General features: G+C 35.6%; 1 protein-coding gene across 2 annotated transcripts; it reads left to right on the forward strand.

Moving 5' to 3' along the window:
• Positions 1-563: 563 nt before the first annotated feature.
• LOC127880480 (uncharacterized) lies at positions 564-17350 on the forward strand. 2 transcript variants are annotated; one of them, XM_052427766.1, is made up of 4 exons: positions 564-1025; positions 10582-10747; positions 13919-14901; positions 15098-17350. In XM_052427766.1, the coding sequence occupies exons 2-4, from the start codon at positions 10689-10691 to the stop codon at positions 15448-15450; spliced, it is 1395 nt and encodes a 464-aa protein (XP_052283726.1). In that variant the 5' UTR covers positions 564-1025; positions 10582-10688; the 3' UTR covers positions 15451-17350. The 2 variants fall into 2 exon arrangements, with proteins under 2 accessions (XP_052283726.1, XP_052283725.1); XM_052427765.1 differs by lacking the exon at positions 564-1025 and having other exon boundaries at positions 10432-10747.
• The last annotated feature ends 10402 nt before the right edge of the window (positions 17351-27752 follow it).

Raw genomic sequence — 27752 nt, forward strand, 5'->3', positions numbered from 1 at the left:
AAGAAGTTGTCTCCCATTCGGGTAGGTATCACGAGTATCCCGGGTAAAAAGCGGTCCGTCTAAAATGCGTATATGACTCATATCCGCGGATATGACCGAAAAGTGCGGATATGGACGAATATAAGCAATATCGACACTTTTTCTGCAATGTTTATTTCAATGTTTAATGAAAAATACACAATATGTATTAAATATGCGAGGTAAACAATATCTTATATTTGATTGTTACTATATATTTTAGTTTATTGGTACGTAAAAATATGCACGTTATTTTATTTATTCAATGAACACATGATATCGTAGTGCTACATTTAAATGTTGTCCGAAGACCGAATTGTTGTGTATGTTCTTGCACTCATAGTTGAACATAATATAGGTGTTAACTTACTTAACAAATATTAAAGGTGTAACTATATGATAAATGGATATGTTTTATAAGTCACCTCACAATATGTTATGCATGTTTGTATTGACTGTTTTCTAGCACTCATATATGAACAAGTTGCTGGGAGTGTTATCTTACTTTGTACACAACTTTAAAATTTTAAATTGCCTGTTAGCTGAAATAATTCGCGTTCAGAATAAATCTGAACGCTGAAACTCCGGTCTGCAAAAACCATAACGAAAAATAAATACAATACTATTATATCAATATGCTTAAAATTGCAAAATAACATTACCAACTCATAAAGTTTTAGTTAATTAGTCCATTTTTACCTCAAATAGCGTCGATTTGAAGTTAAAAGGCATAATTTGTTTCAGTTAAACTACTGCTTAAATCGCAATACAATCACTGACCTCTCGCCATGTTATGAAATATTTAAATATCAACCAATCAGAAGAAGGCATTACGGTGTAATAGGCTGCGTTATCGATTAAAATCTACCTGCCGTATACAGCGGGCACAGCGATTGGAATTGAAAATGTGAGTAGTGTGTTGATTTAAATTGGTCAGGCGTGCAAAATTGAAAGAGTCAATACATAATTCTTACGGAACATTATTGAGAAATGAATTATCTACACAGGTATGTAAATATTATTGCAATCCGTTGATATTAACTGTCTGATATCGGGGCTTGAATGTTGCGCACCAAATTCCTTGCGCATCAATATAGACAAAGAAGGAAAACTCTCGCTATTAAAAAGATAGAGTGGACTATTGACGCCAAGAGTCTGCCAAAGCAAAAATCATCAAAAGACTCTTAGGCGGCAATTTATATTGACTAAATTGCCTGTGTACTCTCTAGCACTTAGAAAGTTTAACCTCACTTACTGGATGATCAACTTTCTATTTGTACATCAACATAATTATTTATTACTTGTGGAATCTTCATACTTATATATTTGAACTTCAGTTGTAAAATGATTTATCTTCGATTGTACAGCAACAAAAAAAAATTGTGTACACCCTAGCACTCATATATTTAGAAGCTCAGCTGCTAGATAGCTTATCTTGCTTGTAAACCTATTTGTTTAGACCTATTGTGTTGTCATATTGACTGAATGTAAGTCCATATACTAAGTCAATTAATCAAGCAGTTATCTAACATATCAAATAGCAAACATCTACTGTCTACTATGATTTGTAAGATCTTACCAGACTAAATTCTTGTAAATATCTGTCCAAATGCTGCTTTCAGCTGTGGTGTGCAATAAAGCCCACATCAGCTGGTAATACATCCACGAATTAATTAATCCACAAGCTCAATAATGAATATTAACACTTTGGTGAACACACACATCCATTTCTATTTATTTTGTTAATGCAACTACACACATATTAAAAATCACCCAATAAGATGCACTTTCCAAAATCCATTTCACCTGAAATTATTTGTAAACTTTTATTAAGATAATACAATTAAAACGATCACTCAATCCTAACTTGTGCCTAAACTGTAATTTTCCATCTATCGACACACCGTTAGTGCACATGTATTCTTTCAGCTTGCGGAAATCATGCACATTGTACAAACACAGACTCACTGGGGGCTGACGAGGTCAAAGCGTAGTCCGTTTCGCTACGACGTCGAGTATATGTTTTACTACGAAAACATTGTTTAAATACACATGACATCGAGAACGGATTAGTCGAAAATTGTGTTTAAAACATGTAAGATTATGATTTTGTAATAACAAAACTCTGAATTTAAGCACAATGTCATTTCATAGGTCTGTTACATTAAATTATAATCCAAGATGTGTCTGGTTTATGCGGTTAAACATGAAATAGACCGCTGATTTATCAAACCGAAGTCAAGTTTCACTTTAAAAAAATGCAATTAAGGTTTACAACTGTGTTTAATTGACACAATTTTACAATTTCCATATTGATCTATGTATTGTTAAGCCACTGGTGTGTTTAGAAATGTGTAGGGTGACCCAGTTATCAGAAATAAAGGCTACATATTATTATAAGGCATGATCATGTCTCTGACAGCATACGTATATGCCTCGCTACGACAACGCTTTAGCGTGCATGCGTTTCTCACAGAAGACGTATTGGTTATCTCTCAAAGGCAAAATAAAGAAAAAAAAATTAATACAGAGTCATGGAGTGGCTGGATGTTACCTTTGAGACAGAGGTAGTAACAACGGCACAGCATGATCCGAAGCGCACAGTCGACATGGTAATGCACATTATTATGATATAATTACATTCACGACTAGGCCAAAGGAAACGATTAAAATCGAAAATCCATATATAAGATGACAATTGAGAGTCGAGAACCTAATGTCGTCGGTCTCAATAAAAATGACGCATTTTCACCTTGTGACAATCACTTATACGCTCATTTTGATAGAGACCGACGATAGGTTTTCAGCATACGGTACTCTTTATCAAATGACATTCGATTCTCGTTATTCCCAACTCGCTTATCTCGAAACTCTGCTTATGTCAAAGTAAATCCCATGTTCCAACTTCGATCATTATTTATGTCATACGGATTTTGATTTTTACATTGTATATATCAAAGCGATTTTCTTGAAAATCGGTTATCGTCAACTAATTTTGAGGTGAATTTCATGTTCGTATACATGATTGTACCTGTAAAATCCACACCTGTAACAGCCGTAAGGTGTGGAAAGTAAGACCCCAATGGCACAAATCCGCAATTGCATAATCAATATATTGTTGTAAAGTTGTGGCAGTGGGTTTCTGTCACAGGTTATTGTTAACTGCGTACATGACGGCCGGTAAATTTACCTCTATTACAATGCTGTTAAGGCCCAGTCTCAATATGATGCCGGCGGAGCCCCAGTGCGTGATCAGGCATTTACCGGGATAATCCGGGATCCTACCGGGATGAACCGTGCTCCACCGGGATGAACCGTGAACGACCGGGGACAACCTCCACCGGGAAAGTATTAAAATGTTTAATACCTCCGGGATGAACCGGGAGTCACCGGGTAGGACCGGCAACGACCTGCGTGGCACCTGGAACAACCGGGACTGTACCGGGAACAACCGGGACGGCACCTTAGCTCCACCGGGGCCCAAAACCACCCCGGCAGAGCTACGGCAACGCCCCGGTGGAGCCCCGGTGAATGCCGGCAGAGTCCCTTTATAGCTACGTTACATAAGTAAACCGGTGCTCTGACGGTACCGTCCCGGTTGTTCCCGGTGCAGTCCCGGTTGTTTCCAGTGCCAAGCCGGTTATTGCCGGTCCTTCCCGGTAACTCCTGGTACATCCCTGAGGTATTAAACATTTGAATACTTTCCCGGTGGAGCCCCGGTTTTCCCCGGTTAAACCGGGGCGTTGCCGCAGCTCTGCCGGGGTCTGATGCCGGTATAACCGCGTTGAGTGCCGGCGTAGTGACGGTATACCGGGGCTCTGCCGGGACTCTGCAGGCTTTCACCGGGTTCAACCTTTTCGTTTGGATGTTCATGCGCACAGTGAAGCACGGCATCTTTGGCACTGGGAAATGGCAGTCTGCAGTAACTGAAAACTGCATGTGATATTTCCAGAAATGGATACAGAAACTTCGTTGAGCAACCTATACATAATATTTGTACTTCGTTGCGCAACCAATACATACTCTGTGCGAAACCTTTACATAAAGCGACTTGTAATTTCCTTCGAAACAAAGAATTTGCATAATTAAAATATATGTTCGTAACCTGTTTTGTACTTTAAAATGTGTAATGTACACTGAATCAAAGTAAAATGTAGTTTTATTTAATTTAAGTTACCGTAATTGGCTATTTTAACAGAATAACCACCTTATGCATTGCTTCAAATCAAAATATTTCGATTTTAGCTCAAAATAAACTTAAAGGTTGCAACTACGCGCATTTGTTATTAGTTTGTTATTGAAAATAAGTACCTACCATTACTGGATGTTCCGTTCTCTAATCCATAAACACCAGAAAATATGAAACTCGCCTGATTAAGTAGTGTATTTACACCATGTTTTCGTAGTAAAACATATACCCGACGTCGTAGCGAAACGGACTACGCTTTGACCTCGTCAGCCCCCAGTGAGACTATCACGTTAACACGCCGCATATACTTCAAGCTTTGTAGAAAGCTTGTCATTTTTTCGGTTTGCCCAAGTTGCGTAGATTACTGTACTATTATGTTACCACCCGATCATCCAATATAAGCTTCATTTCTTGTATCATTTATTAAGCCCAAATATAAATTTATCAAATGCGGTTTTAACATCTCTTTAAAACATCAACATGACCAAACTTTTTGTTTATTTTTGTTATTCTTGACTTCTCAATATTACTCCACTCAATCTTCCACTTCTCGCGGACCGGGCGCATGATAGCTTTTCCTCATCCAAATATTTCTTGCACTCGGGCATTACATGATGTACACTGACATAGGAGTGTACAGGATGAGGATAGGGTTGTTCTACTCTCTAACTATGAAAAGTAAAGGGCTTCAACAAATGAATGTGTTCGAGTTAGTTTGCTGGCTGGCAATACTTCTACTTAGAGGAGGCGATATCCATCCAAATCCTGGACCCGACAGCTCCCTTGATATGTCCTCCTCATCTTAGGGTACATTTTTCTCATCTTCAATAAATGATGCATTTGCACATAATCTAAAAATTGTTCATTACAATGTTCAGAGCTTCCTCTCCAAGAAAGATATTCTGTATGCTGATCATAACAATTTTGGTATTATAGTCTTTACTGAAACTTGGCTCAGCTCAACAATTGACACTGCCGACTTACTTTTCCCTTATTATCATAAGCCGTTCAGACGGGATAGAAGAAACGATCCCCATGGAGGTATTCTAGTATACATAAAATCTGATCTCTTTGCCATTGAGGGACCTGACCTACAAATTGACGATTTAGAATGTCTATGCGTCGAACTACGTATCAAGGGAAGGCGTCTTTTATCTGGCTCTTTCTACAGACTACCAAACTCTTGTCCTTATGTACTAGAATTCATAAACGATTCGATCTCACTAGCCGTTGACACCGGTATTGAGGACATTGTTATCACAGGTGATTTTAATCTCGACATGAATAAACCACAGTGCAGGATCAAAATTGACTCCCTTCTTTTACAGTATAACCTCACATAGATTATTAAAGAACCTACTCATTTTACTGAAACCTCGAATTCCATTCTTTACCTTTTTATAATAACATCTTCATTGAAAGTGCTGAAAAGTGGTGTTGGAGAACCTTTTCTTAACCTGCAACTTCGATTTCATTCTCCTGTCTACTGCGTCATAAACTTCAATAGAACAGCTGGGTCTAATTTTAAACGCAAAATATGGCGATATAAAGATGGAGACTACACTAATCTAAGACAACTTGTGCAGAACTTCGATTGGAACAGTTGCTGTGATAATAATATTGACATATATATATATTTTCACACGTAAACTTATCAGTTTCTGCGAAACTACAATTCCACACAAAATAGTTACAATAAGAACAGCTGACCCTCCATGGCTACATAATAATATTCGCAAGGAAATTCGACGCCGCAAACGAGCATACATAAAAAACAAGGCTACCAATTTAGACCGACACTGGAGCATCTTCCGCCAACAACGCAATATTGTTAATAATCTTGTCAGATCAGCAAAAAAGTTCACTTTGAAAATCTCGCTAAACTAATACGTGAAAATAAACACTCATCATCCGACTTCTGGAAAATAATAATAAAATTCACAAATAAAAACACATCACATAACGAGTTGCCTCCCTTAATTCATAATGGTACCATATATGAGTCACCCCTTGAGAAAGCGAATATTCTTAATTCATTCTTCCAATCTCAATCTACTTTAACTACACCCAGTACGCATATGCACAACCTACATTCCCAAGAGCCAGATTTCTCCGTCTTTGAAGACCTCATTATTTTACGTCAAGATGTCTTGGATTCCATAAAAGTTATGAAACTGGAAAGGCATCAGGTCCAGACCAAATAAATAGTCAAGTTCTAAAGCAAATTGCATCTAAGGTTGCATGTCCACTTCAAAATCTTTTAATTTTTCTATTAGTAATGGTAGGGTCCTACGGAGCTGGAAAGAAGCAATTGTGTGTGCACTTCACATAAAGTCTGATCCTCAGGATGTTGAAAATTATAGATCGATCTCCCTCTTAAGTGTTTTAAGTAAATGTCTCGAGAGAATTCTCCACAAATATATGTTTAACCATTTAAAGGCTATTGAATTTATAACCACATTTCAATCAGGCTTCATTCCAAAAGTTTCCACTGTCAACCAATAAGTCTCTGTATATCACTCCTTTTGTAAAGCCCTTGACGAAGGTAAAGGTTCGAGCCGTTTTTGCGACATTTCCAAGGCCTTTGGCAGAGTATGGCGTGAAGGACTTTTCCACAAGCTCCGACTTAGTGGTATCTAGGGCAATCTTCTATCTTGGTTAATAGACTACCTACATGAGAGGACCCAGTGTGTTGCAATCTCTGGTTGCCAAACTGACCCATTACCCATAAACGCTGGTGTCCCTCAAAGGTCTATACTAGGGCCCCTCCTCTTTCTTATATATATAAATGACATTGTACGATATATTCACTGTCCAATTCGCCTATTTGCAGACGACACCACGCTATATATCATCGTCGTCAACCCTGTTGATGCGGCTAATCATCTTAATTCTGATCTTGCAAAAATTCATTCTTGGGCTGATAAGTGGTTGGTTACCTTCAATCCATCCAAAACCAAATCCTTAGTTAAATCTAGAAAAATCAACCGCCCAATCCATCCCCCTTTTTTCTCAACGACTGTCAAATCACCGAGGTTTCGTCTCACAAGCATCTAGGCTTAACTTTTTCTAATACATTTTCCTGGCATGACCATATTGAATCAATCAAGAAGAAAGCATGGCAAAGACTCAACCTAATGCGAACGTTTAAGTTTACGCTCGATAGAAATTCCCCTTTATCGATATACACAACATTTATTAGACCAATTCTGGAATACGCTGATATAGTCTGGGATAACATTAATACACAGGATGAAATAGAACTTGGGAATATCCAACAGGAAGCAGCAAGGATAATCAGCGGGGGAACACGTTTGGCTCTTTGCAAAACCTTTATAATGAAACTGCTCTCGAACCATTAAAAAATAGGAGAACAAAACATAAACTTTCCCACTTCTATAAAATGTATAATTCACTATCACCACCATATTGTGCGCACTTATCCCCTCTAGCGTGGGAGAAAGATCGGCTTAATATCCTCTTCGTAACTCTAACAATATTCGCAGCATTCAATGCAAATCACAACTTTTTACACGATCGTTCCTACCATCAACTATAATTTTATGGAACAATCTACCGGACTCGGTAAGGACGGCTCCTTCTCTCTCATCTTTCAAAGCAAATCTTAGTAATGATAAATAAATAATTCCCCAGCATTACTACGATGGGGAGCGGACGTCTAATGTTTTACATGCGCGTTTACGAATGCATTCTAGCAGTCTTAATGAACATTGTACAAAGTCCATATTGTCAATGTGGTGCGATTGAAGATACATATCACTTTTTCTTCAATTGCCCCATTTATACAGAAAAAAGAGTTATCCTTTTTAACAATCTGTCCAGTTTCCAACCCATAACTTTGCAACTTTTTCTTTTCGGTGTTAAAAACGGATCATATGAAGTAAACTCATTAATATTCAAACATGTTCAGCCTTTTATCCGAGAAAGTCATAGATTCTAACCCAACTCTTTCATAGGAACAAACCATATTCTGCCAACGATGCCCCGTTCCCGCAACTGCTTCTTTTTCTTACCGTAACTTCTCTTATTCTGAAACTCTACTTTTTCACTTCTCATTTTATTAGCTCTTATGCTATCTACATTACTCTGTTATACTGTTTGTATTATAACTTATGCTATTATTTTCATTCCTTAACGGTATGGAATTACCTATCACTGTAATATATTGTTCGTAATTTTGACATGTCTTTAAATTGTTGTTATACGTTTGGTTGTTTACACCATTACAGCAGCGCTACTAACTGACAGAAGAGAGACATAGTATAAGCCTCGAGCTTCCTTCTCAATTCTGTCTAATTGTATTTTACAGCCTTTATGTTAAGCAATACTGCAATTCTACCTGCCTAGTATATTGTTCAAATATAATATGTATGCTTGCATTGTATTGTATTGCTTATATGTACTTTCAATGAACTAAATAAATAGTGTTTAAACCAAATACAAATCAATTATTGGTTTTGGGATGCAAATGTGTATGAATGATTCGCATACGTAGTTACGCTTAGCGTAATGTTCATAAGGGTTTATCATTTACAGATTTTAGAACTATAATCCGGTTGTTTGATTTTCTGACCGCCCTTATCATATATTCTAGTGTTATGATACTCGGCGTCCAAAATCAAATTAAAAAAATACCGATCAAGTAAGGATTCTCTGACATTCCCAGTTGCCAACCTTTAATTCTTTAATCCTTAATTTTTACTGGTCCATTAATTTAAAAATACCAATATCATTAACATTAATTTTAATCAAGCATTACTGTTTTAGTATATTATATAAATAAGTGCAATATATATGCATATAGGATAGGAAATAAGTTGTAACAAGTGGGATAAGAAAATATGGGTATACAAGTATTGTTATCTCCCCTATACAAGCCATAAACGTACCCGTTTAAAGTCATAAGTCATTTCGATAAGCGTTTTTTTTACAAACGGCAGACGGAAAATAATACTTGGTATATTGAAGTATTATATGATGTACCATTGCTCATCTAAGTAATAATATTCAGAAATGCAGATATTTCGTAAAACGAATAGTTCAATTTTGCTTACGTATTTTTAAATATGTTAAAATGAAAATCAACTCATATTCAACAAAACAATATGTTAACAGTGTGCCCGAACACATAAGGAAGGAATTACCTACCTAAAGCTTTCATTTCAATATGCGTTTTGTTCAACGCTTTAAACGACCTCAATACAACAAACTGTCATGTAGCTTTAGCCTTATACACTTGCTGCAACCCGATCTTTTAAATGTGCAATTATAGTTGCGTTTATTTGCTTTGGTAATCGATAGGGAACTATTTAAAACATTCTTCAAGCATTTGCGGATCCAAGACTTTTGGAGGCGCATTTGACGCCCTCTCCCTTATTTTTTTTTGATGAACTTGCACAAAAGCTATAATAGTCGTAACTTTAGAACTTTAGGTATGTAAGCCGGTCCTTGCGGTTCTAATAGGGGAAACATGGGCAAATCTGCAACCTGTTACTTACATGGATTAATATGTGTACTTTATTAACCTTTATATAAATATTGAGCATAAAATATTATATTCCTACAACAGTTGTAGACCACGTCAATTACTATTTAACTACAAAAACAAACAATTAAAGACCTTTAAAGTTAAGATCTTTACAAATCAATATAAATATAAAGTAAAGTAGCACTAAACATCACTACACGTCTTGGATTTTCCCATTTCGTGTCGGGATTCCAGTGAAAGGCATCTTTAAAATCCAACTGAATTTATTAAAAAATAATAATTTTTATAAGATCCACGTTAAAAGATTTAAAATGGACCAAATTATCCAAACCCAAAAAAGAGCATAAATGGCCAGTACCGTTTTTATAGTCTTATGTTATTGTTTGTCCACAATGTTGAATGAGGTTGAAATAATTGATATGTATGAAAGCACATACCCTTGTCGAATGTTAATTTTTTATAAATTGTTCCGTGATTTGTTACTTGTTTCTGTTTTAAGAACCTGTAAATAATTCAAACAGTAAGTGGATGTATCCGATCAACGTCATTTTCTTATCTCAGAAAAAGCAATTGGTATTGGCTGTTTATTAAAATGATAAAAGTCACCGCCCCCCCCCCCCCCTCCGACCCAACTTAAATCCTAGATCCGCATCTGTTCAAGTTTAAATGTGATTTCACATGCGCTCAGACACTCATTGCAACACCATGGCTGCTAATGATCAGTGTCCGCTTGAGGAAGAATCTGCTACAGCGCAGGACTTTACTTGCGATGCTTGCCATAAAGGTCTGGCACAGTTTTTCTGCCAAGAATGTTCTAAATGTTTCTGCGATAATTGCGTTAAACTACACAAACAACTGTTTGTAGATCACGAACGTGTACTTGACAGAGGACGGGTCGCACAATGGCCGGTGTCGACGACAGCATTGGACAGATTGGAGATATGCTCAGAGCACAAAGAAAAGAAAATACAAATGTTCTGTGAAGATCATAGTGAACTTTTATGTCAGACGTGCATTTCATCACAGCACAGGTATGTTATATAGAGGATATTTGTTGGATTCGGTGGATTATCGATTTTAATTCACGAGTGATCATAGAAAATAATATTTTCACGAGTGGCGCAGCCACGAGTGAAAATATATATTTCTATGATCACGAGTGAATTAAAATCGATATTCCACCGAATGCAACACATTTACTTTTCATTTTATGCTTTTTTCACAGTTTATATACATTACATTGTTAAAGAGTTTAACTAAAGAATTTCGCTAGGATAATGACGTCATTTCGTCAAAAAATGACGTCATTTCACAGTAAACAATGAAAATTATCGATAATTTTCACTGATAATTTTCACTGTTTGAAACAGTGAAATTATCAGTTTTAATTCACTGATATTTTTCTATAAACCACCGGAAAGCATAAAATAAACTGTCTTAATTGTTCTATGCTTAATTAAATAACTCCAAAATGTGTGACTCACACAACTAAAAGAGACTAATTGTTTTACAAATGAGTTTATGTCTATACCACTTTATGTTTGTGGTATTAAATATGTTTTAAGTTTTCGAAAAAGCTCAACAAAATATATCATGATGAACAATACAGAATGCACGCATCTAAGGGAGAACAAATCATCGCGTGTAATAAGGCTTTATTGCATCAGCCGAATGGTCATAAATACAACATGTTCACGGCCTGTGCGTATGTCCGTAATGAGTATCAAATTATTAATTAAGAACAAAAATATATGCATGGTAAGAATTGGATATCTACGTTAGTGATTTAAAGGGACCGTTCACCACTAATTCTAAAATACCGTATTTTTCTACAATTATTAGTTTATATTGATTACAATATCACGACTGGTATATAGTATAACTTGAACAAAATTGTTAAGTTTTCATATTTTCAGTATATTCGGTAATAAATTTTCTGGGTACAGGTACCAGGTAAATAACGCATTTAGATTGATCATCATCGTCACGTGGTAAATCCAGGAATGCAAATTGTGCATGCGTAGTGAATTGTATATATTTTATATATAAAATGGTCAATCTACTTGCGTTATTTATAGTATGTATATCGTTATGTCACCTATTTTCGCGATATACTTTCGATTTCACATCGCGAAATTTTATTACCGAATATACTGAACATATTAACTTTTTTCAAGTAATATAATATACCAGTCGTGATATTTTAATCAATGTAAACTAATAATTGTAAGAAAGTACGGTATTTTAGAACATTTATTTTTCGTCATTCGTGGTTGATGGTCCCTTTAAATGGGGTGTAGTTTTACAGTTTTGCTGTTTTTGTGCAGTGAAAGACTGTGTAGCTTTTGGTCATATATGATAGGATACATAAAGGAAATACATCGTGTTATATATTTAGGTTTATCTCTTGCTGGTGCACCCGAGATAAACCTAAAGCATTTAGGATATGTAATTTACATGTAAAAAATGTCAATGGTGAGTTTGCTGAAATATTTCACTTTGTTTACCAAAAGAGTAAATTCAGTATTAAACCTTGAAGACGAACGACCCTGCAACTCTTAAGCAATAGCTGTGTATGCCCTTCAAATGTTAGTGAATATTCGATTTACATATTTGACAGTTAAACAAGATGCATATTGAAGCTCAAGTAAAAATCGTCAAAACTCCATTTCTTGGTATTCAGTTTGACGAGTGTTACATGAAAATCACTGCTTAAGTCCTGGTCCATCGACAATAATTAATTGCACTTTAAGGCCCAGTCTCGCTATGATGCCGGTGGAGCCTCGGTGCGTGATCCGGGATCTACCGAATGAACCGGGGCTCCACCGGGGACGACCGGGATGAACCGGGGACGACCGAGGTCGTTTAATACTCCGGGAGTCAGCGGGCAGAATCGGCAACGACCGGCGCGGCACTGGGAACAACCGGGACGGCACCTGGAAAAACCGGGACGGCACCGCAGCTCCACCGGGGCCCATACAGACCCCGGCAGCGCTACGGCAACGCCCCGGTTGTCGCCGGTGGTGCCCTGGTGAAGCCCCGATGAATGCCGGCAGAGTCCCGGTATTGCTACGGTACATCGGTAAACCGGCGCCCTGCTGGGACGCCACCGGCATTCACCGGGGCTCCGACTGGGCATTACCGGCGACGACCGGGGTTAAACCGGGGCGTTGCCGTAGCTCTGCCGGGGTCTGATGCCGTAATAGCCCCGGTTAGTGCCGGTGGAGTTACGGTATACCGGAGCTCTGCCGGGACGCTGCCGGCTTTCACCGGGCTCTAGCTGGGCACTACCGGCGACAACCGTGGCTCTGCCGGGGCTTCACCGGGATAAACCGTAAGCAGTCCGGGGTTGACCGGGACTCTGCCGGGTTGTTGACCAGCTTTAACCGGGGTGGCACCGGGAAATAGTGTGACCGCGTTAAAAAAAATATACGCATCATTCCGGTTCTCGCCAGTCGACCGGCGTTAGCAAACCGGGATGGACCGGGGCTCTACCGGCAATAGTGAGACTTGGGCTTAACAATTGCGTTAATTCTAATAAAAATATAATAACGTTTTATGAAGCAGACATAGGTTTACGACAACAATGTATTAGGATTATGTTCGGCAGAGCTGGTGCGAGTGCATTATATTCTTTCTTTTATTGTGTGAACGAGGTTAACGATTAACTCACGGCATCGACAGGTATCGCAATTACAGAAGTTATATCATTATAATAAGCAATAAACAAATCGGTATTAAGCGATTTTAAGCGATTATAAGAATTTCTAACTGACAATAATCCAACCCTTTGTCACAAAAATAAAATACAACTGTACACTAGCAAACGACATGACACTTATGGCAATATTATATAAAATAAAAACATATCATGCACTTGTTTAGGAGCAATAATAATAATAAAACAAACAAGCGGGTTTATACAAAACAAATATGAAGATATTTGACAACATGGGTAGCCGTGATGTTTAGATGATTTTTTTTCTACTTCTTTATTTGCGAATACGCTTCTTTTCTCAATGAGCAAAATATTTTATTAAATTCTTCCAGCGTTATTTAACGTTAGCTTCAGTTTATGACATTGAATGACAAAAAAATGTAAAAAAAAACACACCGCACAAACAGTAAATAAGTCCCTTAAAAGTCAAAAAGGGAAATTACAGTACGCATATATTTATTTAAGTCTTTTTTATTCTTCCCAGATTCTGTGTGAAAGTAACGTTGACTTCAAAAATAGGCAAAGTTGAAAGTTGCAAGGAGTTATTATCACAAATACAGAAAATACAAGGAGAGCTGCTGATTCGGCTTAACAAAACCGAGAACAACATCCAGTCAACTGAAGCCTCTCAAAAGATGATTCTACAGGCTATAAAAGACCTTCGAAAGAACATAGATGACTCATTTGACAAACTTGAGTATATTACCAAGCAAGAGCTCATCGACGTCATGGCAAGCAAGATGCAGTCCCTACAGAAAAACAGAGAACAATGCATAAGCTATCAGACGGATTTAAAATGTTTCGATGATACTTTACAAGACATTCGGCATAAAAATAAAGAGCTCATCTTTATAGCTCAAACAAAATATCTTCCGCAGTTGATAGAATCAATAACATTTATAGGCGACATATTACACCATAATGAATATGCCATGGAATTTGTACCGAACAAAACAATCGAGCAGCTCGTACCCAATATAACGTGTCTTGGACGATTCATACAACCAAACAAGGTTATTTCAATGCATTCGAAAATAAAGCATAAACTAAGTATAAGTGGCATTGATTCGTGGTCGTGCTATCCCTATGGCATGTGTGAGGTCGATAAATTAACTATTGTCGTTGACAATCGGAACAGTCGAGTAAAGGTGTTAGACGAGCAAAGCCAAGTAATCAGCCACGTTGATGTACCTGTTACTCCATGGGATATTTGTACGGTCTCTGATCACGAAGTTGCTGTTACTGTGGATGATGACACTATCACGCACGGAGTCCAGTTTTTTAGTTTAGTCAATAAGCAGTTATCGAAAAGCAATAATTATCAACTGGATCATGCTTGTCGTGGTATTGCATGTCATAAGAATGATCTGTTTATCACGTCATATACAGCATTGTACCACTACAATATAGATAAAACTCTTATTCTGAAGAAAAAACTGTATGAGGATACCTCAAAGAAACAAACAGGTAAATTTAAACATTTAAAAAGTAAAGCAAGTATATTTAATACGAGTTCATAAAAATATGTGCGCATTTGATGAGCCTTTATCAAAATACGTTTGCTTACGGCAAATCGGTTGGGAGTAAATAGTAATATTAAGTCTAATGAATGGGAGATTTTAAGAAAATTAATACAACTAATATTTTAATGGTTTTATTGTAGTATTTAAGTGTGCCGTGAGTCTGAGTGGTGACAAAATCTATGTCACAGGGAATGCACAAAACCAGCTGTTCACCCTGACCAGGGACGGGTCAGGCCTCTCGACATTAACCGATCCCGAGCTGAAAGATCCAGGAGACGTGCATGTGACAATTGCTGGCCAGGTGTTGGTGTGTGGGGCCTCATCTCGCTGTATCATACAGGTAGACAGCACGGGGCAAAAGAAGATAGCTACATTGGCTACGAAGACTGATTTGGAGGCTGACCCAGCGTCCGTTTTGTATAGTCGGAGCAAGGATTCCGTTATCGTTGGACAATTTAAAACCGATTTTTTGTTGGAGTTCAAGATTAAGTGAAAACTGTTTCTGTTTTTTTAATTGAGTTAAATACAATGTTTTAATGTCTTGATCCAATTTCAATTCATGTTTATGTGGGGGTTTTTTAATTTATTTTCTGCATGGCAAAATTTATTTTTTGTAGCCCTACCTAACATATATTTTTTTGCGATTTTAGTGGAAAAACAATTGTTTGCGAACATGTTTTCTAACCCTGTTGCAGCTGATGTGTAAATGTGTTTATACTTGTGCTTTAGCTCACATGAGCTAATTGCTCTTGGTGAGTTGTAATGAGCTGTTTTGCACGATCGTCGTCTGCGTCCATTATTTCTTTAAATGACATCTTATCCACACGGTCAACGAAAATGAAACTTCACAGGAATGATTCTGGCGGTTCCTCTACAACATTGTTATAAATCGTTACGATGTGTAATGTTAGAAACATTTCATGTAAGAAAATCAAATCCTTGAGGTTATATGATGGTAACTACGATTTCAATTTCATTAAAACTTTTCTCTGTTTGTATTGGTTTTGTCATTTTATAGCTCTTAATTGTGTGGTATTGCTTTGAAGCACGGAAACGCATTTGAATGTTATCATTCAACTATCAAATGATAGCCACATTTGGCGATAGACTCAAGTATCGTGCAATTTATATTTTGTTTCACATAAACGATTATGTTGTTAAAAAATGCCCACGTATTGAAATATGCCCCGTATTCTGATTTGCTATTGTCCGTCCGTCATGGCGTAAGTCGATTATTAAAGACGTGTTTAATTTCTGCTTGAGAAATTAATCTAATGTAACATATTGACCACCGTGTGATTTAAGGCGCCTGTGTATTTTGGTGCAGATTTTTTCTACATAACTAGAGTTATGGCCCATTTTAACAAGTTACCAAAATATCAGATCTTCTAGGTTGCTAGTTCTGGCTTCTATAATTGAAAATATCGCTTTTTGTTTTTTTTGACATTGCGAAAACTTGAAAAACTGGTGGATGTCAGTACTATAAATATTGAAGTTCCTTTAGCTACTTGAGTGCTAAACTGAACAAATATTACAAATCAGCACATGAGTTCGCGTAATTGGGTATATTGCTCAAGGTATTTTTCAACATGAACGGCGGTATAACTTTTTTCAGGGAAAAATCATTTGAGCTTGTGCTGCACAGTTCTAAAAAAGAAAAGGAAATTTGAAAAGAACAAGGACCATAATTCTCTCTTCAAGATTTACAAATTGTTTGTTTTTTCGTCAATTTCATTGTAAGGAGCATAACTCCCTTAGTATTGATGGCATTTAAAGTAAACATTGTAATTAAATAGAGAACAATAATCATCTTTTGTAATAACCTGAAGAGCATTTGCCATTTGCTTAGTTTTGTATATTTCGTTTCTTTCGTGGCGCACAACTCTGCAAGTATTAAAAAGAATGTTCATTTAATGATAACTGGCTTTAAGAGAAATAGAAGCTCATTAACGCTCTCTTCATTATGTATGTACAGAGTATTTGCCCTTCCTCTATTGTTCATCGGTTGATTATTAATTGATCAGTATTGAAGAATTGTGTCTTTTATATTGGGGAGCATAACTATATATAAACATAGAGGAGAATCTTACAAAAGTGAATGTAATGAAAAGATACATGTAGAAAAAGTTCCGATGTATCTAATTAGTTCAATCTAGAACTATAAGTTAATAGCATCATATTGAATAGATAATAAAGTTCAGTTGTTTGACAAATGATGATCTTAATTTGTATTATACAAAATTGTCAAAAATGGAGAATTCCGATTATGTACAGAACGGTTAAGTTTACTAAATACTTTACCTTAATTATACCAAATTCTTTACCTTAATTATAACTGTTCAAAGATATAAATAAAATATCAAAATACATAACTTAACTTATGTAAACAAAATACCATAAAAAAGTAACACGTAATTCAGACACAGTTATGCACATTTCAACAGCATTTTCATTTGAAATTGAAATACGATTTTTCCACGGCAAAACTATAGAGCAAAGATCTTGTTCGATTTGCAACATTCCTAATAATAACATTAATGGCCTCTTTTACTCAAAAACATGTTTTACAACACATAATAATGCAAGTTAAGCAAACGTGTTTAATAATCCTTTTTTAAAAGTGTGTATTGTCTTATCAAGAAAAAAACGAAAACATATTTTTTTAAACTGCTTCTTATTGCGTGTTGCATTCGAATAAAGAATCGTTGTTTTTGAGCAATTATAATTTTTATTATGTATGTGAAGTATAAAAAATTAGCTGTACATTGTTTTCTCATCTGTATATTACTGTACATATGTCAAATATTAACATACTAAGCGTGCTCTTGTTATTCTGTATCGAAACAAAGACGAACACTCCTATAGTATGAATGTATTAAAATATAGACTCATTGCCTGTTTTGTATACGTATATTATTTTTTAGAAAAAAAACTCGTGCTTGTTGTTCTTTTATATAAGCATTTTTTTCACATATAATTGTATTTGTTTACATGTATAAAATATGTGCGATGGGTCGGAGGTCATTACAAATCAACAAATGAGTCGTGTTCTGAGAAAACTGGGCGTTATGCATGTGCGTAAAGTGTCGTCCCAGATAAGCCTTTGCAGTCCGCACAGGCTATTCAGTTACACCACTTTCCGGTATAATTGTAGTTTTAGTTTCAATGAAGTATCTCCTTACCGAAAATCAAGTTTAGGCGGAAAGTGTCGTACCTAAATAGCCTGTGCGAACTACACAGGCTAATCTGGGACGACACTTTATGCACACGCAGTAAGCCCAGTTTTCTCAGAACGCGACTAAAATGATCAGGTATATCTATTAGAATACAATTGACCGAGACATGTTTTGTGAGTTTATACTGTATTTGAAAGCCAATTAACACTCAAAATCAACGAACATTTTGTACAATATTTTGAAAAATAAAGTTAACACAATCAATGTTCCTTTAATCAATAGCAAAAATGTTAACGCTAGATGAGGTATGGTAGCATAGATTTAAAGGGATACAAAATGCTCGTTTATATATTTGTTTTTTAATTATATATTCCACGTGAATTTGCGGCAACGATATCCGAATATTTACGGGCGATCGCGAGATTGTCTTCGGGCAGCTTCGGAAACACGACGTTGTTCTCTTGAATACGTCGTTTTTCCGACGCTGCCCTAAGCCAGTCTCGAGTTCGCACGTGAATGTTCGGTAATCGTTGCGGGAAATGAACATGGAATATATCGCACAAAAAATTAAAACGAGCACTTTGTATCTCGTTAAATCTATGTTACCATATCACATATAGCGTTGATTTTTTGCCATTGCTAGAAGGAACACTGTTTTTTTATGGTTCTACTTTATTTTACGAAATAGTCAGCGACATATTAGTTGATTTTAAGTATGTATGTTACTTTATTTATGCAACCTTTGCTTGTTTTCTGAAGGGCAAACGAAACATAAACTGATTCGACTGGAAGATCACATATCATTAAAGACTTTTCGTGAGTTATACAAGAATACAAATAAGCTTTTTTAACTAAAAGATACTTTTTTTATAATTTCTTCGTGCTGAAAGGCACTGCTTCCAGGTTTGATATTATTTCAAACACAAATTTACTTATACCTACATGTAACTTGTGATTAAGTATATACAGTTACAATTCATTAAAATGATTCAATTAGAAATCACTATGTTGTATATTTTAATGCTAAGGACAGATACCTGACAGGTAGTTTCGTTATGAACAGAGCATTCTGTAAATGATTGCATTATTCTATCTTATTTAAATTAATATGCGTAACCAAATCTATGGGTATATAATTATTGATTTGCCGATCATCATCAGGGCAAATACTATAAATATATATTTTAAATACGAATTATAATTCACATTAAATATATATGTGTGAAGCGGAATGAGAATATGACCCCCGAAACTACCGATTCCTGTACCTTTTCAACCCATAGTTTTGTTTTGAAGTTCAACCTAAACATACATTAAATAGTCCGTGCAACGATATTTTTTCCGCATTTTCATTGTATTTTCAATGGTGTAAGTTTACAGCAATGAATATTAGAATAAATACAGTACGGCACATGCCGACATTGTCAAATTTCAAATAAACGTCCTGCTTTTGGTCAAGGTTAGGATTTGTCTTGTTGTTTTTGTCTTTAAAAGATGCATTTTTTTCTATAGGGAAATTATTCTCTGTAATCTGTTTCATCAGTCATGCTGTGTATGAGTCGTTTTGTTAGTAATAGTGCATATTATAGACGACAGTTCTTTGCCTGTTTTACCAGGAAGTTGTCAAACTCTTAAACTATTATTGAATCATAAGTTGTTGTTGAATGGTGAAATCTTCTGTTATAAGAGCATCCACTGTATTACCATTTCGCTGCAATATTTTTTTTGCAAACATTACCGTATAAGTATTCTACGTTCACAATATGTATTTTAAGAGGATAATGTACTGTTGACAACTGACAGACTGTCAACTGAAAACCCCGAAAAGGCCTGTATAATCAAATTTGCATTGCAATTCTGTGTACAATCACCCATGACATATAAACAATGACAACTCCATTTGTAACGACAACAAACATGAATATGTCAATAATGTGTCAATAATGTGATTACTTTATTTGAGGATATTGATCAGTATAAGTATAACTGTTTCTATTTAACTGAGAAAGTCTAGTTGTGGATGCCCCTTTATATGCCCTTTTGAAAGTCGCTATGGAAATGCACTCTTAACTACAATATTATTTTAAACAAATATTGCATTTTTAGCACAACTATATAAACAACATTTAATGATACTCTTTTATGTTAGTTAGTGGTAATCTAGATAATGCGTTTTTATTAACCCTTATTCCCTCTTTACTCATGTGCTTTGTGCGATCTGATTGTCATATAACAAATGGCTTGACTGCCTTAGCAGGATGTGTGTTATTTAATCTTTTTTTTTAAGATTATCACTTCATTTCGAATGAGTGAGTCTTCGTACATAATTGCTATGAACGCTTTACACTAGTATTATATTACCTGGATTAGTATTTTAATTATCGTACTTATTGTGGAGGTCTTATATTGTTCCTAAAACATTAAAACTATTTTATTTAATTTCTTTACATTAACGGTACACACAAATTTGTGTTTTGGAAAAAATAAAAATTAACGTCCAATGTGTTTTGCTTTGTTTGTTTTTTTCCGCCAGTTCTTACCACATATTATAGTTATAAGACGACAAACAGAATTGTTTTAAGTCACTGGCATCTATACATAATTGCTTTATGAGCAGGCACTCCGTATTTATTATTCAACAAACAAGGGCCCTACATGCATTGAAATGTTATGGACTTGCGTCTTAAGTCTGCGTTAATTGAATGGGACTACGAGAATACTACATACACGAACTAATATAAGTTACACCGTTAGTAACTGACGGTGTATGGAATATACACCCTCAGTAATTTCATACCATACAATACCATACTTCGCTCTCGTATGATATGAAATTACTGAGGGTGTATATCCCATACACCGTCAGTTACTAACGGTGTAACGATTATATCTCAACCGACTACTCGATTACTCGGGTAGTATGGAAATAACTCGGGGTGTAAGGAAAATACTCCATGGGCACGTGATTGCTCTAAGCCAATCGGATTATGTAATTCTTGTAGGAGGTGAGATATTTGAGTATACCCGGTGTGCATTACAGCACGAGAGTAATATGTAGTAATTGGTAACAGCGTCAGCTATATAACTTGCCTCCGGCTGACTGGTCTTCGTGATGGTTTTGATGTGGATATAGACCTTCTTACTGCTTCATGTGGTAATCTCTGTGTAAGTGTTGTCATATTGATCCTCAATACACTCCTTCTTTTCCTCTTTCATCTTTACCCTCAACTTTCAGCTTTCTGATACTTTGGTTTCATCCCCTCATAATGTACGTCTGCGAGACCTAGTCTCTTCACGCGAACACAGAAATCATCATACAGGCATTTGAACACAAGTGTCTGCGATAACTGCTTCGCTTTTACTACATGGAGCAACATCGTTCAAACGATACTGTCCGGAACACAACAGCATAAATTGATGGCTAACGCGAACTTATTCTGGCGGAAGTCAAATGACTAAAGCTGCCTTTGTTTGGACACGTCACCAGGCACGACTCACTCTTCGAGACTGTGCTCCAGGGCATGCTAGAAAGAGTTCGCCGTCGAGGCCGTCAGAAGAAAAGCTGGATATATAATGTGAAACAGTGGACGTCCCTCTCCAGGGATGAGCTACTCGCAGCAGCCCCCAACGGCCTTAACTTGCGTCGTTCCCCTTTTTCCCACAATCATGCTGCTGCTGCTGCTTCTGCTGCTTCTGCTGCTGATGATGATGATGATGTTGATGATGGTGATGATTACGACGATGATGATGATGATGATGATGATGATGATGATGATGATGATGATGATGATGGAGATGATGATGATGATGATGATGATGATGATGATGATGATGATGATGATGATGATGATGATGATAATGATGATGATGATGATGATGATGATGATGATGATGATGATGATGATGATGATGATGATAATGATGATGATGATGATGATGATGATGATAATGATGATGATGATGATGATGATGATGATGATGATGATGATGATGATGATGAGTTTACCAATCTTTTAGAACGACAACTCTGCGTGGACATCGATATTAAGGCAATGAAGAAGACACATGCACAAATGTGTTTGTTTTGGTGAATGACTCACCAGATTTATGTTGTTAAGATGTAAAAAAAGGTCAATGCTAGTTTAAGCAGACAAACAATGTTCAGTACGTGCATTTAAATAATCTACATATATTTTTTATATCAGCATCGAAGATGATAACGTTTGAAGATATAGTTAATAGATATATTAAATAAGATATCGTTTTCCACAGTGTCAAAAGTTTTGAAAAGGGAATTTCCATCACGAAAGTATATTCTTAGTGCATTCGATATTCCACAGTGGCTTAATATACTGCATTGTTAGCATCTTTGTGTCAATAAAATCATACATGTATATCATTTCATTGACACATAATTTGGGTTTCAACATAATGATTAGAGGTGCATGCATCCCCGTGTCGCAATAATGAGGGAATAAGGAAAGCAAGAATCAATAAATTCGTGGCAATTTGTTTTTTGAACTTTTGCTGTGTGGTATACATTGGTGTTATAAATAAGATACACCCACCGTTAAGTTTTGCCACAATTACATCCCACGTTCAAGGTCATACACAATAACATCCGATACATTCATTTTTTTTATTGTTATATATATATAATATGTTGTTTCCATGCAAATTAACAAAAACTTTGTAAACATTATATCAAAACAAAGAAAATCATGAGAACAAAATTTACTGGTGTGTTCATTAAAACTTTAGTTCATTTATTACTCGTTAACAATGTATTACTTTACCTGGCACATTTGTAAAATCCACCAAATAGAAAGGTATTATTTGTCCAAATTTAAGCACATTTCTTGATTGTTCCGTCGTCATACGAGAATACCTTCCATCCTTCATTTTTGGTTTCCGAACTGTGACGTCGTGCAGTAGCATGTTTCTAGCGGGTACAGACAGAAGTGACCGAACTTGTTTGCGCACTTCATGACGTCACAGCAACGCTCTCCCGGCACGCACATGCCGCCATTTCCGATGCACTGAAAAACAAAACATAATTAACTCCAAAACTTGCAGTTTCGAACTTACAAATTCCGCGGTAATAGTTTAATTATAAATAATGAAGTGACAACGTGCTTAATATGTTTTAACACAGGCTTTTTAATGAAAATACAACAACTTTTATTACCAAAACATGTTGATACATTCAATGCTTTTATTATTTAGGTAAAACAATGTTCTATACTAGCGATGTCGGAAATTTTACCAAATTAACATAAGCGAGGTGTCAGCAAAGATATAAGCAGCCAATTAAAACGTTATCTAGAAGATTTATCTGATTAAAATATACATTAAAATTAGTTGAATTAAAAGGGAAATACGGACTATTAAATGATACAAAACATATTTGACTATGCCAGACAAAAGTGAATTCAAAAATTATTTATGATCGATGCTACATATTGTGTTCTACAAATTATCCTAATAATAAGTTGATAACATACTAGTCGTTTTATTGGTTTCTCTCGAAATGCTCGCATGTAATTTATAACATATTCCCCATCATCATTTACAAATGTTCCATCCGACATCACAATCATTGAATTAAAGACAAGCATCACAAACACAAAGTTAACTTTAAAGCTTGCCGCATCCATTTTAAACATAAAATTATGCTGTTGTTTTTTTAACAAACGTTCATGCAAAACCGTCTCCTTGACGCGAAATGAAGCCTCTTTATGAATTAATGACAGTAGCTTTTGTAGTCGTTTTGAAAAATCATGGTGTTACACTTTAAAGTTACGGTATCAGTACAATATGTGAGAAGCAAATGCGATTGTTATTATATCAGTATGCACCTGAACATTGCCAATTACTTGGCTAAATCAGTTGTCGACACGTAGAATTAATTGTTCTATACCTCAATGTGATTAAGTATAGCAATACAAACATTAATTACAATCATTGTGTATTTTATGTCATAGCTAAAAGTCTATATAGGAAATATTAAGAAATGTAACACCAGATTTCTGGTCCATCCCGAAACGTTTTTTTACGATACTGCTGCTTTAAAATGCACAATAGAAACATTACATTAATTGGGTTTCAATGTTATGAAACTATTCCTATAAATGTAATCCATTAATTTGATTGGGATAGGATACCCCTTAATACGTATTTTATTGTAATATATCACTCTGAAATATTATCTGTAAATGGATTGGCTTGATTTATGGAAAGCTGCCCATTTCACAATAAGAGCTTTTAGTGGCGCTGACAACAAACGTTCTGGCGTTCTATGAAAACAGCATCTAATTAATGCTGTGCCAGCATGATATCACGGCGTTGCAACCGACAACCTGATCAAGGAGAAGAAGACAGCCAACACACACTTTGATAAAGCATTTGCCTCCTGTAGAATGTGCTATACGCTTGCTCAATGTCAAAATGACTAAAACTTTCATCCAATTAATTCTGGGTTAAGTAAATTGCTTGTCAATAGACAATTAAATGAGATTTTACTGCTTGGCTCTTTGTAAGATTTCTGTTTTTTGTTGCATTTATTGTGTTTATCGAGTATCTTCATCCAATTTCCAAAGAAAGTATATTGTACGTGTACGTGAACATGATGATGATAATCAACCAAATAGACGAACTGACGACTGCGTGTAGTTGGTTAAACACACTTCTATGAAACAACGAATCGACAATATCGTCGTTAAACATTTATTTCAATCGACAAATTCTTTCCATTTACTATTAGCTTTATTTTAACATGAATCTATCGTTTCGGTATGTGTAAATGAGATAACAAATCAGAGTACTGACAGTACTGGTGCGACGATGCTTTTGAAGAGGATTGATATGGCGCACCAAAGGGGTCGAAACTTTAACTTCTGCTCGAGCAGAAAAAAATGCTGCTCGAGCAGCATTAAATGCTGCTCGAGCAGCATATTGCTGCTCGAGCAGCAATTTACTGGTCGAGCAGCATTTAAATGCTGCTCGAGCAGCAAAATCCCTGCTCGAGCAGCAATATGCTGCTCGAGAAGCATTTATTTTTAGAATAAGCCATTGAACCCGTCAGCCAATCAAATTTAAGCTTTCAAACGGACGACATAAGCTATCTCTACGGAAACGAAATAGACCGGTGTAGCGTGAATATTGTTTGATCGTGAGATCTGTCACATAAATCGGAAATCTGACGATTTTCATAGTACCCCGTGAGATTTCTCCGATCAGTCGCCGTGAAAAATGTCAGATTGATGAAAAATAATATTTAACGCAATGTTGTTTCAATTCAACTTAATTTCGCGTTTTAACAGCTTGCAGTTATTTTCGGACATCTTTTTTTCGGACGTTGAACCTAAACACGTTGTTCACAACAAAGATATCAAAACAGTAGTTCTAACACCATGCAAACATTTGAATTTTAAAACGATTTTCGTTTTAAATGTTATATATATCGATGATGTACATGCATTACGTTGTAAAGAAATATGGTAATGCCTAATTTACAGTCATGAGTGTTTCAGTGTTTTAATACAAAGATATAACATTGATTTAAGAAAATATTTTCAGATTATATATATATATTCCAGAAATGTATAATCCCAATCAGTGTTTTTATCATTATTTTAGCTAATTCACATGTACACTCAATTCAGGAAAACTATTGTATTATATTTCACACAATCATAATTACCACTATCATCATTTATTTATTTGTCAATAAGCTTGATTGGTAATTGTCGGTTTGGCTCGGGTAATGCTTTAAAGTACCCCGTGTACTCTTAAGTATACTTTAATGTACCCCCGGTACGCTAAATATACTTAAACGTACCGTCGGTGTGTCTGTCAGTGCAGTCACTCACAAACTTTTCAGGGCTTTATCTCAGAAACTCAATATAAGTTTTCAACATGAAACTTTATGGGTGTATAAATATAGCTGAAGAGAGGTGCCATGCACAAGAACCATAACCCGTCGCTTTCTGAAATAAGAGTTATTGCACTTTGTTGTTTTTGTATGATGTAACTAGTGCTATACTGTATCTCAGATACTATACAAGATTTTAACATGAAACTTCATGGGTGTATAATTATCAATGCACAAGAACCATAACCGTATACTTTCTTACATAACGGTTATTACCCTTTCTTGTTATTGTTTTTTTTATGATGTAACTTTTCAGGGCTATATCTCATTTATAGAACCATGCATAAGAACCATAACCCTTCACTTTCTTAAATAAGAGTTATTGCCCTTTGTTGTTTTTGTATGATGTAACTTTTCAGGGCTATATCCCAGAAACTATTAATACAAGATTTCAACATGAAATTTCATGGGTGTATAATTGTCAATGAGAATAAGTGACATGAACAGTCTGACGTTACTTTTCAGGACTATATCACAGATACTATACACAATTTTAAGATGAAATTAACTGGATGTTAAGATATCATAAGGAGAGGTGTCATGCACAAAATCTATAACCCTACACTGTCTTAAATAAGTTATTGCCAATTGTTGTTTTATTTTTATGCTGTAACTTTTAAATAAGTGGGATAAGGGTACAACCCTTCAAATAAACTTTTCTGTTAGTTCTGCACCCATCAATAATCAAAATTTATTTGGCGGGCGATATTAATTTAACGAATTTGCTTATTATTAGTCTAAACTTTGAAATGGACTTAATATTTTAAGTAGCATTGAGAATATAAGACACAACAGACTCATCAGTCATCAGTATTATGTTAGCATATCTTTAGTCGATTACTGAACTAGGGCAAATATAGTTGAAGTTTATCAGGTCGTCTAAAAGTCCTCACCGCCTAGCAGATAAGTCTACAAAGTATTTTAAAACCGGTTCATGAACATGAAATGATAAGTCATTTCCGCCATCGCGATTATTTATTTTAAGTCAATATGTTTTTGGAATCTTAAGGCACTCATTGAAAAATGCATCACTACATAAATAAATATCTAGGTCAATTGTGATTCTGTCAAGCAATGATTATCATATCAATTATTATCTCCAGAGTTATTCTTTTTTTCTTGCACTTATCATAATCTAACCATCTGCATTATTTTTGCCAAACAGGTGGTTTTGCAATCTGAGCACCACAATCATCAATTTTTTTGTGTGGATATAAAGATTTTATAAAATTTATGATTTTAGGACCTTAAGTTTCATTGTGCTGTACTTGTTTAGGAGATGTGTAATACCAACTGGCTACTTCTGTTTTCAGAACTAAAAGGCACAGAAGGATTTTATTAATATTTTGTTGAGTTCTCAGATTAATCGAGCCCAAAGCACTTCCTGCTACAAAAACATATTTTCGAGCAACAACACATATTGATAATATACTCTTGGTTTATTAAGACATCAACAATAAGCAACATGTATGCATGAGCACATGATATAGTAAATATGATTTATATATAAATTAAGAAATGTTTCAGTTGAGAAATGCATTTCTCATTGAATCACATGTTATTAAAACCATCATTTTGAATAGAAATTACACATGCAGTAACAACCAGCTGCAAACAAATTGTTTCTTACATGATTACTTATGCATGTCAAGGATAGGAAATTACACACATAAGGAATGAAATATC

This window comes from Dreissena polymorpha, chromosome 5, assembly GCF_020536995.1.
Source record: "Dreissena polymorpha isolate Duluth1 chromosome 5, UMN_Dpol_1.0, whole genome shotgun sequence".
NCBI lineage: Eukaryota > Metazoa > Mollusca > Bivalvia > Myida > Dreissenidae > Dreissena > Dreissena polymorpha.